Source organism: Apaloderma vittatum, unplaced genomic scaffold, assembly GCF_000703405.1.
Source record: "Apaloderma vittatum isolate BGI_N311 unplaced genomic scaffold, ASM70340v1 scaffold40037, whole genome shotgun sequence".
Taxonomy (NCBI): Eukaryota; Metazoa; Chordata; class Aves; order Trogoniformes; family Trogonidae; genus Apaloderma; species Apaloderma vittatum.
In genome coordinates, this window is record NW_009727498.1 from 9593 (window position 1) to 26790 (window position 17198).

The window sequence follows — 17198 nt, forward strand, 5'->3', positions numbered from 1 at the left end:
AACCCGGCAAGGAAAAGGCCTCCCACAACTGCGCGGGGCAGCCTGTTCCGCAAAAACCCGCGTCAACCCATTGTGAATCTGCAGCTCCCGGTCCTCGCAGACGCAGGGCATTATCACTCTTTGCGAAGGACACCAATGTCCCTGATACTGGTCCCTGTAAGTGGTATCAGCATGCTTGATTGGGGTTCTGTGATTTATAATTACTGAGCAAAGTAGTATAATTTAAAAAAATAAAAGTAAAAAAAAACCCCATGCTGTTTCTGAATGTAGTTATGCTTGTCCCTACACCTAAATGCCAAAAATAAATGTAAAATACATAAAATACATAATTTAAATAATAAATAAATAATACCACCTTCCTCTTAGAGTATTTTTTTTTCTGCAACTGCAAATTGAAAACTGCAGAGTTTATTTTTTAAAGTACCTTTTATGGCAGAGCCCTGTATGTCTGTGATTTTTTTTTTAAGATAAATTTTATTAAAATTGGGGCTTTTTTCTTAAAAGAAGGGCTTTCACCTCCACAATTTAGTTAAAAACCTTCGAAGAGGTACTAAACGTATTTTGAGTTGAATAGACAGTTTCATGATTTCTATTTAACAGTAGAAAAAACGGTAAATAGTGGCAGTGGCAAAAAGCAGGCCCTTAAACAGAGATAACATTACTTATAAGTTACCAAAACATATTTTTATAGAACCATGGGGTTGTTTGGGTTGGAAGGGACCTTAAAGATCATCCAATTCCAACTCCCCTGCCATTGGCAGGGGGGCCCTCCCCCAGAATTGTCAGGGTTGGAAGGGACCTTAAACAACAACCCAATCCAACCCCCCCTGCCATTGGCAGGGGCCCCTTCCACTAGATGTTTGTAGAGATCTTTAGATGGAAAACACCTATTTTATATCTTTGTGCTTATATTTTAAGTTCCATGTTAATGTTACCTGCCTGTAAATGCTGGTTTTCATGTTCAGTTGAGTGTGACTTTTAATTATGGCTTAGACTTTGAGGTTAAATCCTTGCAACTGTCTTCAGAACTCTGAGGTGATGCCTTTTGGTATTTACAAATATCTAACTTTTGCATGTGTCAGATATTGCATACAAACTTAAAGATTCATTACTGTTAATAATAACTGGGTTTATGAACATTCATTTCTGTTTCAATTCCTGAAGAGGTTAAGCCAACTGAACTTGCCCTCTGTTCTGGCAAAGACAGAGATGGATTAATAGTTGCTAGAAAAGCAAAGGAATGCTTTTAGAAAGTTAATGCCCTTTACTTTGAACTCGTGTAATAGCATAAAATATTAAGTTTATCAGAAAGCAAGTAGACACAAATAATTAAACACCAGCTCTAGCTGTTAATACATAGCTGCCTTTTGAGTTATGCAGCTGGTTTGTTTAATTAGCTGGGTTTTCTGATCCTCTGAAAACTATCTTCTGAGATGAGCCACATGAAATATATGCAATATCCAGGGTTAACCTCACCATTTCACAGCTCTTTTAAGTCTAATTCTTTATCAGCTTGTACCGCCTCTTACATCTGTGTGAGTCTTTGATGCTGTGTGTCTTGCAGAGATCTGTGTTTTCGGTTTGGCACTTAATGCTCCATTCGGTATCACAGAACAGAATTACTCTTTATTTTGGAACTAGATGTATGAAGCTGCTGTAGTTGAATCAGGACGTTATCTCTAAAGGTTTGGACAGATGTGCTGGAAGTAGGTTGGACAGAAAAAGGATTCTGTTTATCTTTTTTGTTCCGATGCTTCGAAGAAAAATAGGTAGACTGATTTCTTGCCAAGTTTAGTGTCTGTAGAATTGTGATGTAAATTAAAACTTTAATGTTGAAGTGTCAGGATTTCTTACAACCAAAACTTGAGAATTACGTACGACTGAACTAGCTCTCAAACTTCTCTTTTGTAGGTGCTTGGTTAGTGTGTTACTTTAGGAACTTGCACAGAATATACTATCTGCCCGTTGGGATGTGGATCAGACAAGAAACTTAAAACAAGCAATGTCACGTGTTACTGTTCTCTGTGTTTTATAATCGAATCTTGAACATGTTTTCCTGAAAATATATACTCTATAGTGTGGTGGTTATAGCAAAACTGAATTTTAAGAACATCTTGAGTCCAGGTCCTAACTGAAAAATGTATTTTTATATGTCTGTAAGCATATTATTTGACCCCTTAATCGCTCTCTTTGGGAAGACAGATCTATGTAGAACTGAGGTATTTTGGCTGAAATGTCATAAATTATTTCAGTATTTTAGTTAATTTAAAATTTAGATTATTGTAATAATCTAAGAGAGGTGATTGACACATGGAGTTTGGCAGCAATTGAACACCTGTGTTACGCTAAAGATGACATTTGCCATTGTTTTTGGAAACTCTGAGATAATTGCACTCATCTTGTCCCAGATTATAAGATTTGCATTGTGATGGCTTATCAGCTTGTTTGCTTCAGTAATTTGACAATGAAATAAGAAAAAAAAAATTAATTGCAAAAGGTGTCCCATTATTGAAAGGTTTTTTAGGGTGGATTTGCTGGGTTTGCCACAAGAAGTGGTGCTCATAGCTTAAGCAAGATAACAGTATTCCTTGAGCCTCTGTAATATGTTACCAACTGTTTTCAAGTGGGTAGTGTATATTATTGAAAAATTGACCTATGTCCACATTTCTTTAGGGAAGAAAGATAACTTGCCTTTGCTTCCAGAACATAAACAAATAAAGAAGCTTACAAAGTCTCCCATCTTGAACTTTGCAGATAGCCGTGGCACAGAAACTCTTAATCTGTGGACTGTCCTTACTCTTCCACATGACTATTACAAAAACTTTGCCTGTGGAGTACAACATTGATGATAACTTCAGAGCTACAGCGTCATGGCCTGTAAGGGTTTTCTACTTATACGTGTCTCTCATGGCTGCCAGACCCAAGTATTATTTTGCATGGACTTTAGGTAAGTATGTATACTTAAAAAAAAAAAAGAAAGAAAACATATATTGAGCTTCATTTGAGATGCTGCACATTAAGCATGTATTAAAAAGTTACAGTGCCCTCTTGAGGCCTTAGGAAAACATTATTCCATATAAGTGTTCTGAGGTATTGTCTGAGTGTGTACTGGGTGGTGTCTCTCTTTCTGAGAAACAAAACTTACCATAAATCTAAGCACAGTGTTGTGACAGTGTTGCAAATGAGAACATGGTTTCCTGAACAAATCTGAATGAAACATAAGGATTTTTGGAGAGTGATAGTGTTTTAATGAGCAATGACTTTTTTGTTTCTTAAAAATTGTACTAAATTCGGTTTGATTTTTATTTTTTTTGATAGTTTAAGTTTGGCGTATCTGAAAAGTTACTCTAAGCCTCTTTCTGTAGTTAACTATCAGTATCATGCTCGATGATATTCAAGCATGAAGGAAAAATGAATATATTGAAATTAAGATACATCATAGTGTTGTTGATAGGAGAAGGTATTCGCAGTAGTGTTTTGAGAATTTGATGGATGACACTTCAGTTTTAGTCTTTGTTTCCTAAAAGTTCCAATGACCAATGGCATAGCACCCGTAGTCACTGATTTAAGACACGAATTGATGATATAAAGGACATTTTGGTTTTCACTTCATGTTATTTGAAAAAAAAACCGCAACCAACACAACACATAAAACAGCAAAATGCTGTATTTATATAAGCTGACATGTTGGAAGCGGCTCACAAACCAGATTTCATCAGCTTCCTCCTCCTCTCCTGTTTTACATATTTATTTCATCTTTTTTTTGAGAGAGAATCTGTGGGAAACAATGCAATGAAGAAAGCCTTAGTGTAGCAGAGCAGCATGACTCATTTACAGCTGCTGGTTTCATTCCTGGTCAATGAATGAAATGCTTTCAGCTTGTCTGGATATAGTAATTCTGGGGCTTGTTGTGGAATGAAATAATTTCGAATGTTGTGCTCTTATGCACCAGTCTGTAAAGAGTCAGAGTCATCCAAAAAAATGAATAATCTGTGCTGGTATTTTTTCCCCCCTGCAATACTGCAGATGAATTTCTCCATATGTGCTTGCTAGTAATGTAGGATACTGGAGGAAACAATATATATATCAACCCTTTGGTTTTAATTTGCTAAACAGCTTTTTTTAATCTTCTTCCTTCAACTTGACACCATCTAAGCTTCTGATGGTATGACTAGAATGTGAAGAGGCCTTAATAGTTTTACGGGATGATATGGTTTTGAGTTATACATTACTATTCTTTACACTTAAGGAAAAATAAATCTGTTAATAGAATTAGTTACTTAAAAAAAATAATATTAAAATGCTAGTTAATAAAATGAGTACTTACTATAGCCATAGTTTTTTTCTCTAGTTAGTAAGAGATTATGAATTTCGTGTCTTCAGCTTTTTCTAATTGAGCATAAAATCATTGTCTAATTTTTGAACTCAACATCAGTGATACCAGATGTATAGCAGCAAATACTGTTGCTTTCAAAGAAAATTAAAATAGCATAAATTACACTTTGTTTGACATTTAATCAAATGTTAAACAGCCCTGCTCCAGAATGGTAGATAACTGGAGAAACTGAACTTCAGGAAAGGAACTATTTGAGCATTTAACTCAACTGTTTCTTTTACTTTCCAAATACACTGGATTAATACCTTAAAAAAGATGTTGAGAAGAAAAGAGCGTGCAAAAGATAATAATTTCTCTTACATATCACTATTGTACAGAGTAAATTCTTTTTAACATGGCAATGCAAACTGAGTAATTTCTCTTGCCTTGCTAGGTATAATTTACAAGGTGACAGTCTAATTACAGTGCTTTAAATGGATTCTGAGCTAACAGAGAGGCCTCGTGACCTGTAACTAGAGGGGACTGGATCTGTCTTGCTGCTGCAGAGTCTTTGCCTGCCTTTCTTCATTCTTCTCCTCATGGTCCCTAATTTATCCACGGAGATGGGCGTGTGGCTGAGTTCGTCCTTCAGGGATGCGTGTCCCTGTTTGGGCGCATGCAGCCAAGCGCCTGGCTCAACAAAGGCAATGTTTGGAAAAAAACCTTATTTCCTTGTACATGGCCATCCTAATTTGGGAAGTACAGCTGAGGAGATTTTAGTGTCTGAGCTAACAAAGCTGAGGTGAAGGTGATGGTGGCAGAGAGGGCCGGGTGGGATTCAGACCCTTTGCTTTTCCTGCATTGTCCAGGTGAGGCAGCAGCTTTCTGTCCCAGGGAAACCTATTGTTGGCTTGGGACCATTTGACCTCTGACTGGCGCTGTTAACACTTCACATTCAGAAGTGTTGTTTACAGCGGCCTTGTGCCATTAGTGCGAGTCTGACAAACTCTGCATCGCTCGAGAAGTTCCCGTTTCCTTTGATTACGTTCGCACCGCTCTGTGCGGTGCCGTGAGTGAGCACCTGCTCGAAGCGAATTGTGCGGTTTTGTATTTATGCTCTCAACATCACTTGCCACATAATGAAGACCAAAGACGTGCTTTGTTACAACCGGCCACTGTTGTGTAGTCTTGATGTATGTCATCGAGTTTGGTTTTTGGACAGATTGCTCAAGCTAGTCTGAGTAGGTGGCATGAGAGAGAGGGGACATCTGTAGTGTGAAGCAGACAGTGCTACCTTTCACTCTTTTGTACAAATTTTTTAACTGAAAGCTGGTCTGTTGCTTTAATTATTTTCTGTTGGTTCACTTGTCTATTACGGTGATTCTCAGTGTTTTTATATATATATATATATATATAGCCTTAAAATCTGATAAATACTTTGAACCAACTACATGTTGCAGAGCTTGTAATACAGGCAGTTTATAATTAACATTTTTCTTTTTGTTTCATTGCAGCAGATGCAATTAATAATGCAGCAGGGTTTGGTTTCAGAGGCTATGATAAAAATGGAGTTACACGTTGGGATCTAATATCAAATCTGAGAATCCAGCAAATAGAGGTTTGTTTCTGGCTCTTTCAAATAAAATATGTGCCCATGTAGGTAGTTGCCTGTAATTTCAGAAACTTTTCCTACGCATTTTGTTCCTCGAGATAGTGAATATGTTCTAAGTCAGAAATGACGTCTTCACACCCTTAGGAAAGGATGGAAAATAGACTGTTTTGAGTATGTTCTACTTATCAGTTGACTTCCAAAATATTTTGTGGTTATAAGTAGTTGAGTAAATGCCTTATTCAGCTAGTCACAAACTTGATGTTATTTTTATAATTTCTATTGCAGAATTTTGAAATATTTTGTAACACTTTCCAATTATGGAAATAACTACTTTGTTTTTACTTTACAGTTTTCCACAAGTTTCAAGATGTTTCTTGATAACTGGAATATCCAAACAGCTCTTTGGCTTAAAAGGTATTTATTTGTTGAAGGAAAGCTTTTCTCCACTGAGGTTTCTTAGATAAATATTTCTTTGAAGATAATTTAGCATTTAAAGCTAAACTCCACAAAACAGCAGGTGGTTACCAACTGCACAGGACATTTTTCTTCTAATACTTGAATTAAAGCCTCTGAGCTTAGGAATTTTCTCTTAGTGTGAACCATCAGGTTATGACAGAAACTGTTTTTCTTCACTGGTCATAGGGAACCTAATACTATTAATCTGTGGAGGCATCTCTTTTTTTCTTTTTTTCTTTCTTAGCATTCCAAGCAGTGCATGTTGCTGAGAGCAGCAGGCAAATTGTACACCTTAGCCCATGGAAGCTCTGCATTATTTTTAGCCACGCAGTGATACAGGAACTTCCATTTCTTCTGCAAGAGAACTTCCTGCGCTCCTTCCATAATGAGTGTAAGGAAAATATCAAACCCTACAATGGGCTATCAACGAAAATTTCAAATGAGTATCCCTCGGATGCACTTTTCCTTCTCTTGGAAACAGGCATAGGGCCCAGTGAACTACATCATTCTGCTTTTACTCTACTTTGTGGTAAACAAAGTTAAAAAGTGTTCTTGAGTAGCGTGTGGGTGGAGTTTCTCTTCCAGCAGTCTCTTACTGATCTTTTGTCAACAGATGCAATTTAACTGAGACCCCTATCTTGGGATTGCTCAGAGATGGCTGGCAACAGGATATTTCTTCCATTGAATTTCTTTACAGTTTATTATCTTCTTTCCATAATTTCTTCCCTAAATATTTTTCTGATACAAACAGAAATGGAAGTTTTTGTGATTATTCTAGTTGAGTAGAACAGTCAGCAGGGAAGAATTGCATGCTTTTAAGTATTGAAATGTATCAATTAATAAAGCAAATAAGCTATGTAGCCATTTTTAAATGCATTTTAAAGATAACAGAAGTTTATCAGTATTAAAACTTAATAAGAAAATGTGGTGCTCCAACAAACTTTCAGATCTCCTGAGTGATCACAAACAGAATCTTTTAATGGAGAAAAGTAACATTTCTGTTAAGAACTGAAAGAAAAAAAAAATTCCAAATCAGTTGCATAGGGTAACATTAAAAGATGATGCGAAGAATAAATAAAGCATCTTCTTTAGTAAATATTTTTAAGAACAATTGTAGAAGAATCTGCTGAGGGCAGTCTAAATCCGTACGGATTATGCCACAGTGAAAGGGAGAAGAGCAGGTGTGTTTTTAAAGTTTTGTTGCATCTAAAAGGTTGTTCTGATGATTACGACCACAAATAGTGGTACAGCATATATATTGTTACCAATAATTTGGTTAGTTGCAATGCAGCAGCCTTTTGAATAAAGGGCAAGCTCGTGTATTACTTTACACAGTCACTTTTAATACCTTACTTGTTTCCCATTTAGAGAAGTACCTCAAATCTTAGCAGTTTGTTGTATTCTTTTCTGATTCTCTCTAAAGAAAAAACAAACCATCAGAATTACAGGACTTGTGTGTAAAAACAAACTCCTTGTGAAAACACAGTTAACGGTCTACAGATTATAGAGAAGCTTAATAAACATTTAATGTAGATTATGCAATAGAGCAGTTTAAAGGTATTGTTATTGCAAGCATGCAAGTTGAAATAGATGTTTACATAGCAGCATATATCAACAATATATATTATGCCAATGTTTCCTCACTGGGGAAGCTGTTATGCTCCCCCTTGGCCTGTTTATTCTTTTTTTACAGAGAAAACATCTAATTCTATTTGTCTTTGACCTCGTTTGCAAAACCTCTAGAGTTCTTCTTGCTCTCTTCTGGCATCTTTCCAAACTTCCTGTCTTCTTACAGTGGATGTAGTACTTCCGATAAGAAGTCTTTAAAGTCTTTCCCTGGCTGGTTACAGGCGAAGTTGAATGATTTGAGTGGATTAATTACCTTTATTTTCTGTAGATAACACTCTTTTTTTGCAGCAGCAATCTACTGTTGATTCATGCTCAGCTGATAACCGGTATTTCATACTGTTGATTCATATTCATACTCAGCTATGCTTTTTCAGTAATGTTACAGGAATGGATAGTGTTCTGTATTTTCCATTTTTCTTAGTAGGTGTTCTGTACTTTGGACTTCTCATCTTACTGATTTCAGAACATTGTTCAGATCTGCCACCATCATTTTGGATACTGGTGCTCTATCCACCAAGAAAACAATGTCAATCTCATTCACCCCACCTCCCACCCCAAAAAAAGAAGGGAAGACAATGTGGAAAAAACAGACTTCTCAGTCTGCCACCCAAGCTAGTAATGAAAGTATAGAACCAGTCCAAAGGCAATACTTTGCTGAACAGTTCATGTATCTTCCCACTTCTAGAGCAAATTATGTATAAGATAACCTGAGCCACATGTCTTTCTTTTAAAAAGACTTTCTCACCCTGTTGTGATGACCGTATCACCTTGGTTTGCTTTTAGGAATGTTAAGTGAAGCATTTCAACATGACTTTTTATTGACAGAATCTTGGAGGAGTTTAAGCTTACATTTTTACTCTTTGAAATTGAAGCTTCATGTTTTTTCTAGTATATATCTTATCTGACTTGCATTGTTACAGATGAAATTTGATTAGTTACTTCATTTGGGTTTGTTAGTTCCTGAATGCCTTGCAGGGCAAAGTTTGCTTAAAATAGTTTAAATCAAATAAAGATTGAAGCCATTTATCAATTTATTAATGAGACATAATTAACCACTAGTTAGTGAAATATACATTCAGAATTAGTATTAGTACTAGAACAGGTAACATTTTGTACGTGTTTAGTATTCTTTTTGAATAAACATTTCTAAACACTCTTCTGTAACTAATCCCAGGGAGTTTAAAAAGTGTACGTGTATGCAGTTACATGCAAATTGCTCCTCTACTCCCAAGGACATGTGGGATACAAAACCACATCTCCTTCTGGAAGCGTGGATCGCTGCTCGTATGCGCTGCTTGTGGGAGATGCGGGTGCTCCAGCTCTGCGTGAAGCTGCTGGTTCACGTGCCAGTTGGCAAAGCGTGCTGTGAGGTCACGCATTTGCAGCCGATGGGGATGAGGTATCGCTCCCTGCGTGTCTCACACCACACTGGCAGCCCCCTAGCTGGACATGGGCTCCTCGGGGTCTACCAGGGAGGATGCTCTCTCTTGGCTGAGACAGAGGTCGTGATGCTGGCGAGTTGACTTCTGGCAATGTCAGACCAGATTTTGATGACTATCATTTTGCTCTAAGATGTCACCCTGACTTGTTACAAATTTTCCTGATGCTTTTGTGCTTTCTAGACTGACAGATTCTTTGTCTTAAAATCCTCTTTGAAATTCCCTGGTTAGTGTTTAGTCTGGCCAGTCTTGCTTTCTTCTTCAGGGTGGTCTATTTTGGACAAATGCCCTCAGGTAGTTTTGTGTATTAACACATTTGTGTGCCTGCACCCTACTCTGGCCCCATGTTCTTGTCTTAATGGCCGTTGTTAGCAAAGACCTTTGGCAAGTGGAGGACCTCATAAGATAAAACTTACCACATCTGTTTGGCTGGCATAAACTATGTTAGCAAAATACACTTTTAATCGTTCCCTATTCAGATCCTGTCTTTTTACCTTCTGCTCTTTAACATTTGTCATTTATCATTTGGTCTCGGCTATCTTTTGTGTATATGGAAGTTGTAGCAAAATAGATTAGTAGTGGATGTTTCAGCCCTCTGTATCATTAGATTGTCACCTTCTTTGAGTAACAGACATACGTTTTCTTCTCTTTGTTACTTGCTGTATGTTTATAAAACCTTTCTATGTATTGGTGTCTATGGCCCTTTTTAGTTAAAACTCATTTTTATGTGCTAGCCTTAGATTTGTGTTCATGAATACTTGTGCTGTTTATTTTTGCTTCATGGTAGTGTGTATCTGTTTCCATATTTCCTATTGCTTTTTGGTTTTCAGATCATTAAAGACATTTAAGAACTCTTGATGAAGCCATATCAGGACCTTACCATGTTTCCTATCATTCTTCCACATCATGATGGTTTGTCATTGTCTCGTTTAATGTTGTCTTCTAGAAACTACTTTTCTTGATTTCCTTTCTCCCTTACTCCTTCTAGAATTCCTTACTGTAGGACCTGGCCTAATAATTCAGAGTCTCAATTTTTAAATAGCAGAGTTCCACATTCTACTTATTTGATATTCTCACGTCACCAGAGCCATTAATTAAAATTTCATTGTCATGCTCACCTAGCTGCCCTACACAGACACATTTTCAACTGTAGTCTCTCTGTTACTCAAAGCTGAAGGTAGTTGTTGCTTTTCCCCTTCTCTTACACATTTTCCTAAAATGAAAGCAGCTTATATCTGACTCATCGTAAGATTTTGTGAGGTGGTCTGTGCCTTCCAGTGTAGCTTTTAAAACACATTCTTGGATGGGTCGAGATCCCGTATTGAGAGCAACGCCTGTCTTTGGATGCCTGTGTATCACTTCATCATAAATAAGTACCGTATGTGATGGCACTAAGCATAGGTTAGCACTGAGAGATTGAACTGGGAGCTGTGAATAGATTTTTCTGCAAGTCATAATGCAGTGGTAGCATATTTAATAATAGTAAACTGCAGTTGCATTGCAAATGATGTGTTAGAGATGAAAATGCTAATAGTGTAAATGACAACTGGGAAGGTTATTGATGACTTTTCTCATGTTATTTGTCTTCAATTGTCTTTGACTTGCTAGAGTGTGCTATGAGCGAGCCACCTTCAGCCCAACGATCCAAACCTTCATCCTTTCTGCCATCTGGCATGGGGTTTACCCAGGATATTATTTAACATTTTTAACAGGAGTACTAATGACACTAGCAGCACGAGCTGTAAGTACCAACCAAGTATCTTAGAAGTTTTGTAGAAGAAAAATGATCATGTTCTGTAGTCCAGAAATGTGCCTTACAGTTGATACCTCATGAAGTTCAATAAGGACAAGTGTAGGGTCCTGCGTCTGAAGAGGAATAACACCAGGCACCAGTACAGATATGGGGATGTCCTGCTGGAAAGCAGCCTCATGGAGAAAGACCTTGGAGTCCTAGTGGACAGTGAGTTGTCCATGGGACAGCAATGTGCCCTTGTGGCCAAGAGGGCCAATGGGATCCTGGGGTGCATTAGGAAAAGTGTGTCCAGCAGGTCCAGGGAGGTTCTCCTCCCCCTCTACTCTGCCCTGGTGAGACCACACCTGGAATACTGTGTCCAGGTTTGGGCTCCCCAATTCAAGAGAGACAGGGACCTACTGGAGAGACTCCAACAGAGAGCTACGAGCATGATTGAGGGACTTGAACATCTCTCCTGTGAAGAGAGACTGAGAGAACTGGGGCTGTTTAGCCTTGAAAGGACATGGCTGAGAGGGGATCTTATTAATGTATAGAAATATCTGGGGAGTGGGTGTCAAGAGAAAGGGAGCAATCTCTTTTCAGTGGTGCCCTGCAATAGAACAAGAAATAATGGGTTTAAGTTAGAACATGGGAAGTTCCACCTCAACATGAGGAGAAACTTCTTTACTGTGAGGGTGACAGAGCCCTGGCACAGACTGCCCAGAGAGGTTGTGGAGTCTCCTTCTCTGGAGACTTTCAAACCCCACCTGGATGCGTTCCTGTGTGGCTGCCCCAGGGGATCCTGCTCTGGCGGTGGGGTTGGACTAGATGATCTCTGGAAGTCCCTTCCAACCCCTGACATTCTATGATTCTGTGATATGCAGTCAGTCTGATAATGGTGTTACTTTTCTTGGTTATTAGAGCAATGGGAATGGTTAATTATAAGGAGGAGTTCATTGGTGGAAACAAGCAAAACTTTACACAGCCTGTAACATTGTTGTAGCATATCTTTTGTGGAAGCTCTTCCTCTGTATTAACTGATCATATATTATTACACCATGCTGAACAGAATGATGGTATCTAAGACAATTTTGAAAAAAACTGTGATAATAAAAAAGTTGCTGATGATGAGTGAGCTTAAAATTTGGGGTCAATGCTATATATTTATACAGTGTGCCACCTCCCTAATTTCTGTCCAGTACTATTGTAAAGATGGTAACTAAGGAACACTCCCCCTCAACCAGCGATAAAAAGTGCAGTTACCGTTCAGCCAGCACAGTCCCATTAATAAGCTTTTGTAGTTATAATTCAGAAGCGAATTGAACCAGCAAATCTGCCAAGAAATCTCTCGCAGTTGTGCTTGAGAAAACTGCATTAAGAACAGAAACAAGTTTAGCAGTTCCTCAATGGGCAAGATGAAGAAACAAATTAAATGTCAGCTCTCAGCGGCGTAACGTACCACTTTTCTCTTGCAAGAATCAGGAGAATGAGAAATGAAGCAGAGTACTCTTTGTTGCTGTCATAGCTAGGGGAAGGTGATACTTCAGATTTAGATTGTTACTAGCAGTAATAAAACAGATGCTCCTCTTTCTTCACAAAGATGTGGGTGTTGCCCTTTTTTGACAGAACTGACCCCTTTCTTGACAATAGGTGGAGCTCCCTTCTCCTTTCCACACTCTATCACAGTGAACTTTTGACATTTATCAGCCAGGGGCTGGTGCAAAAGCCAAGGTTCAGGGATAGTTCACAGGTAAAAGTTGTTGTATTCTCTCAGTGAGGTGAGTCCAGTAAATGTGAGTGCTCATGCACTTTGTCCTGGGCTTCATTAGGAAGCTGCATTGTATTCACATGCATCAATCAACAGGTTATTAAATAAAAATATTTTTATTTTCTGTATTAACCAGTACTTAATATTAACTAATAAGTTATGTTAGAGGTACTCCAGTGTGTTTATTATTTAACTCTGCTAGCCTTTAACTGCAAAGTTTGTCAGCTCTGATCCACACTTTCTTCTCCTCTCATGCCTAAGCATGTATTCAACTTGTTTTACTCCCTTTAACCATTACACTTACATTACACATACATTTTGTAATCAAGTAATTACTATGGGCAATTATAGATTTATCTTAAAAGCTGTCCTTGACGTCCTAAAATACTAGACTTGTCTACAAGAAATGCTGTGAAACTTCATCTAGATTTTACAGAACTCAGGAACAAGTAATTATATGTGACCACAGGAGAAAACTGGGTGGAGATGGCAGGATGAAGGGTATGTGCCTAGAATTACTTTTTTTACTTAGTTTAACTAAAGGCTGTGTGGGAATGTGGCGTCTACAGGGGAATTTGGGTAAGAAAGACAAGCAGGGTGAAAAAATGTTTTTAATGTAAAGAATAAAATCAACAGGAGCTAGCCTTGGATGTGTTCTTTAGAACTGGGAGTTCTTTAGAAACTGAAGGTTGAAGAAGCTCACGTGTGTACTTTGGTGTGTAGCTTCTCACAGAGGACTTACCTCAGTGCAGAAGAGTGGAAGGTGGCAACTGTGAGATCAGACTACACAAAGGCTGAATTGAGCCCAGCTTGGTTTGTCAGCAGATAAGAGTGTGAGGACGGGCAACAGTTCAGTCAAAGGAAGGAGGGATGAAGATCCACTGGTGTCTTTATAATTATAGACTTAAATAAAACTGACCCCAAACCTGTGTAGGTTTTGGATTTTTTTTTTTAAATACTTTTGGTATTCCATTGCCTGAGCAGAATTTTACAAAGAAAAGAAGACTCAGCATAGAAAACTGAGTAATTTTACCATAGTCTCACTTGATATTAGTTGACATTAAAACTCCTGAAATATGTCATTAGAACTTATTTTTTTTATATATTCTGATCTATACTCTACTTGTTCTAAAATACATCTTACTTTTCAAGTATATGAAAATGGCTTAACATATAGAAGGTTTCAACATTCTGGCTTTCATCTACTCCAACACTCCATATTTACAGAATGGCAGGATAGGATAGGATAGGATAGGATAGGATAGGATAGGATAGGATAGGATAGGATAGGATAGGATAGGATAGGATAGGATAGGATAGGATAGGATAGGATAGGATAGGATAGGATAGGATAGGATAGGATAGGATAGGATAGGATAGGATAGGATAGGATAGGATAGGATAGGATAGGATAGGATAGGATAGGATAGGATAGGATAGGATAGAAGAATAGGTCTGCCTCATCCAGACAAGCAGTCCAAATTTGCATTGGATTTAGGGAGGGGATACATTTACTTAAACTCTGCTTAAATTAATAAATACTTAAATTCCTGTGCTGGATGAAGCACGCTATCCTAAAAGGCAAGGCATTAGATCTGACTCCTAATTAAGTTGATGCGCATTTTGAACAGTTCAAAGGTTCTTGACCAAACTGTAACATATAAATTCATCCTATGAATTCTGTGAAAATGTAACAAACTCTGTACAGTATGACAGCTGTCCAAGTTTATTCTCAAGCTAATTTACTGTTACCTGCTTTTTCAGATAAGAAACAATATCAGGCACTATTTTGTTGAATCTCCTGCTGTTAAACTATGTTATGATATTGTAACATGGATGGCAACTCAAGTAGCAATAAGTTACACAGTCGTGCCATTTGTACTGCTCTCTGTAAAACCCTCTTTCACCTTTTACAGGTAAGCACACTCCACCTCTTTCCTTTTCTTTAACTTTGAATAGAAGTATTATCTGTGCCATAGGATTTCTAAAGCTATTTTGGTGATAACTGTAACATTGATTTGTTAGCTGTCTGCATTGTGTCTGAGAAACTATCAAGTGCTCCTGTTTCCCTGTCATCATAGATGTATTTTTCCTGGAGCAGGAAAAACACCCACCCAAAAACAAAACCAGAGGGTACCTTTGAGTTTACTACACAGACTTGAACTATTTTATAGCGAGACTAGAGAATGAGTTCCTAAAAGTAACTTATGAAAAAAAGTTGAAAGCAGACTACTCTTTACTTTAGGTCTCTGTTACAGCACTAAGCACTGTGAAGGAAAACTTAATTTCTGATTATTACTTTCTTAAAGGAAATATTAATGTTTTCCTGTATTAAATGCAAAGTACTGTATGTAGGTTTTGACAGTTTATTCCTTAAGCATCTTGTAAGAGTGGTGAGAGTTTTACTGAAATTTTTTTGTTTGTTTTCTTAGCTCCTGCTATTTCTGTCTTCATGTTGCCAGCATCCTGGTTTTGTTGGTATTTCCACTGAAAAGAACTGAAAAAGGAAGTAAAAAGCATGAAAACGTCCAGCCTGTGTGGTCCAAAAAACTAGAAGAAGAAAATCTTTTGCAAAAGAACAATTATTCCACAACAAATAATAGTTTCAGTCAGAAACAAGAAATAACCTGCAGATATCAAGCATTAAAGCAGTGATTGAGGAAATACTATGATGAATATATTTTGTATGTTTTCAGAAACCCATTTTTAGCACCTTTTAAAGGGGTTTGTATTTGTTTGCAAAGATGTTTAGTAAGCAATGAATGCATTACCTAGGAAAATCACATTCAATAGCAAGACTGGAAACAAAACAAATTAACCCCTCCCATGCCATGTCCCTGTGGGTCACGCCTTATCTGAAGATATTACCATTATTTCAATGGGCACTCAGGACTTGCAACGTATGTCCATAGGGTCATATGTGTGCCCTTTGCTGAATGTACGTTGTGTATCCCAAGGCACTGCTGGGGTGGAATAAAATTGTGTCAATCTAGGATTAACAAATGGAAATTAATTTTTCCAAGTGAATGACTTGCCTTAAACCCTCTATTTACTGAAATATTGTTTCTAAGTGGGTATTTTCCAGTTTGATTTTATGTGGAAAGCATATTTCAAATATATAGTACTATATGCTATAAAGAAGATAAAAATGGGAAATGCAAAGTCGTTAGAAGGACCTTGAGTCTTTAAAAGGGAATTGCAATAAGCATCTCAGTATTTGGAGGGTTTTCTTAAAGTATCTCAATTACAGTACATTACAGAACTGTAGACATTACTTATGCCAAATTATAGTTAGGTTTCTTTGATAAAGATTATAATTACATGTAGCCCTTCTGAACGAACTTTAAAAAAAAAAAACCACTTGAATTGTCACCTTTCCCAGGGCTTGATAGCTCTAATTTAGGTTTCTTTTACTTTAAAGTACCTAAAAACAATAAAACACTGCCAAGTGGTCTTTGCAGCTAGAGAAGGAAAGGCAGCCATGGGACACAGAAGACAATGTGCAAGCACCAGGATTTCAGTGAAGGTGTGGTATTACCCTTAAATGCCAGAAATACTTGTTCTAGAATAGAACTGTTTTTGCAAAAGAATATTTTTAATACTTAAAGTTATCTTGACTTTTCAGGCATATAGTTGGTGATGCTTTCAGTATAAAGTAGCAAAATTGCCTTGAGCTCTAGTGCTCAGGTAGTCAAAAATGAAATGACTCTATGCTTGATAATTGATGGCCCTTTATCCAAAGAAGTATATGAATTTGAGGAAAAGCTTTTTCTCTACATTAGAATTTCAGATGTAAAGTTCACATCGTGTTTCTGGGTAACATAATGGAAGAAAGAAATCTTTCAGAATATCTGACTTAGTGAATCATGGAAGTGTGCCAAGGGAATAATGCAGTGGTTATATCTATTCCAGACCATTTATTGTGATGATGGTCATTGCTAGAGTACTACTGTTAAAGGGCTACATTTTAATTGCTTATATTCTGTATTTTCATATATTTTTTAAGTAAACACAAACTGTTTATCCACATGGGTTTTTTTTAGCTTTAAAACTGACGAAAAAATACAACCAGAGAAAAATAATGTTAATTTATAACCTGCAGGATGAATGAGAAAAATTTTGTCGTTATATTTTGAACCTTAAATTTTTCATCAAATATCTGACAGTAGTGGGGTGAATGTTCTTAGTACCAGAAGTGCAGTGATGGTCCTCGGCTTTGGGGATGCAAAAATAGTCACAGTATTTCT

At 37.3% G+C, this 17198-nt stretch overlaps 1 protein-coding gene across 1 annotated transcript in view; it reads left to right on the forward strand.

Annotated features, from left to right (window-relative positions):
- MBOAT2 (membrane bound O-acyltransferase domain containing 2) overlaps nucleotides 1-16531 on the forward strand; it is a gene marked incomplete at its 5' end in the record, with an annotated part of 21357 nt that extends 4826 nt beyond the window's left edge. Inside the window, 6 exons of the mRNA XM_009873685.1 lie at nucleotides 2755-2947; nucleotides 5830-5933; nucleotides 6277-6341; nucleotides 11060-11192; nucleotides 14716-14867; nucleotides 15384-16531. Of these exons, the coding sequence (XP_009871987.1) occupies nucleotides 2755-2947; nucleotides 5830-5933; nucleotides 6277-6341; nucleotides 11060-11192; nucleotides 14716-14867; nucleotides 15384-15606 (870 nt within the window). The remainder of the gene's footprint in view (nucleotides 1-2754; nucleotides 2948-5829; nucleotides 5934-6276; nucleotides 6342-11059; nucleotides 11193-14715; nucleotides 14868-15383) is intronic.
- Nucleotides 16532-17198: the final 667 nt, after the last annotated feature.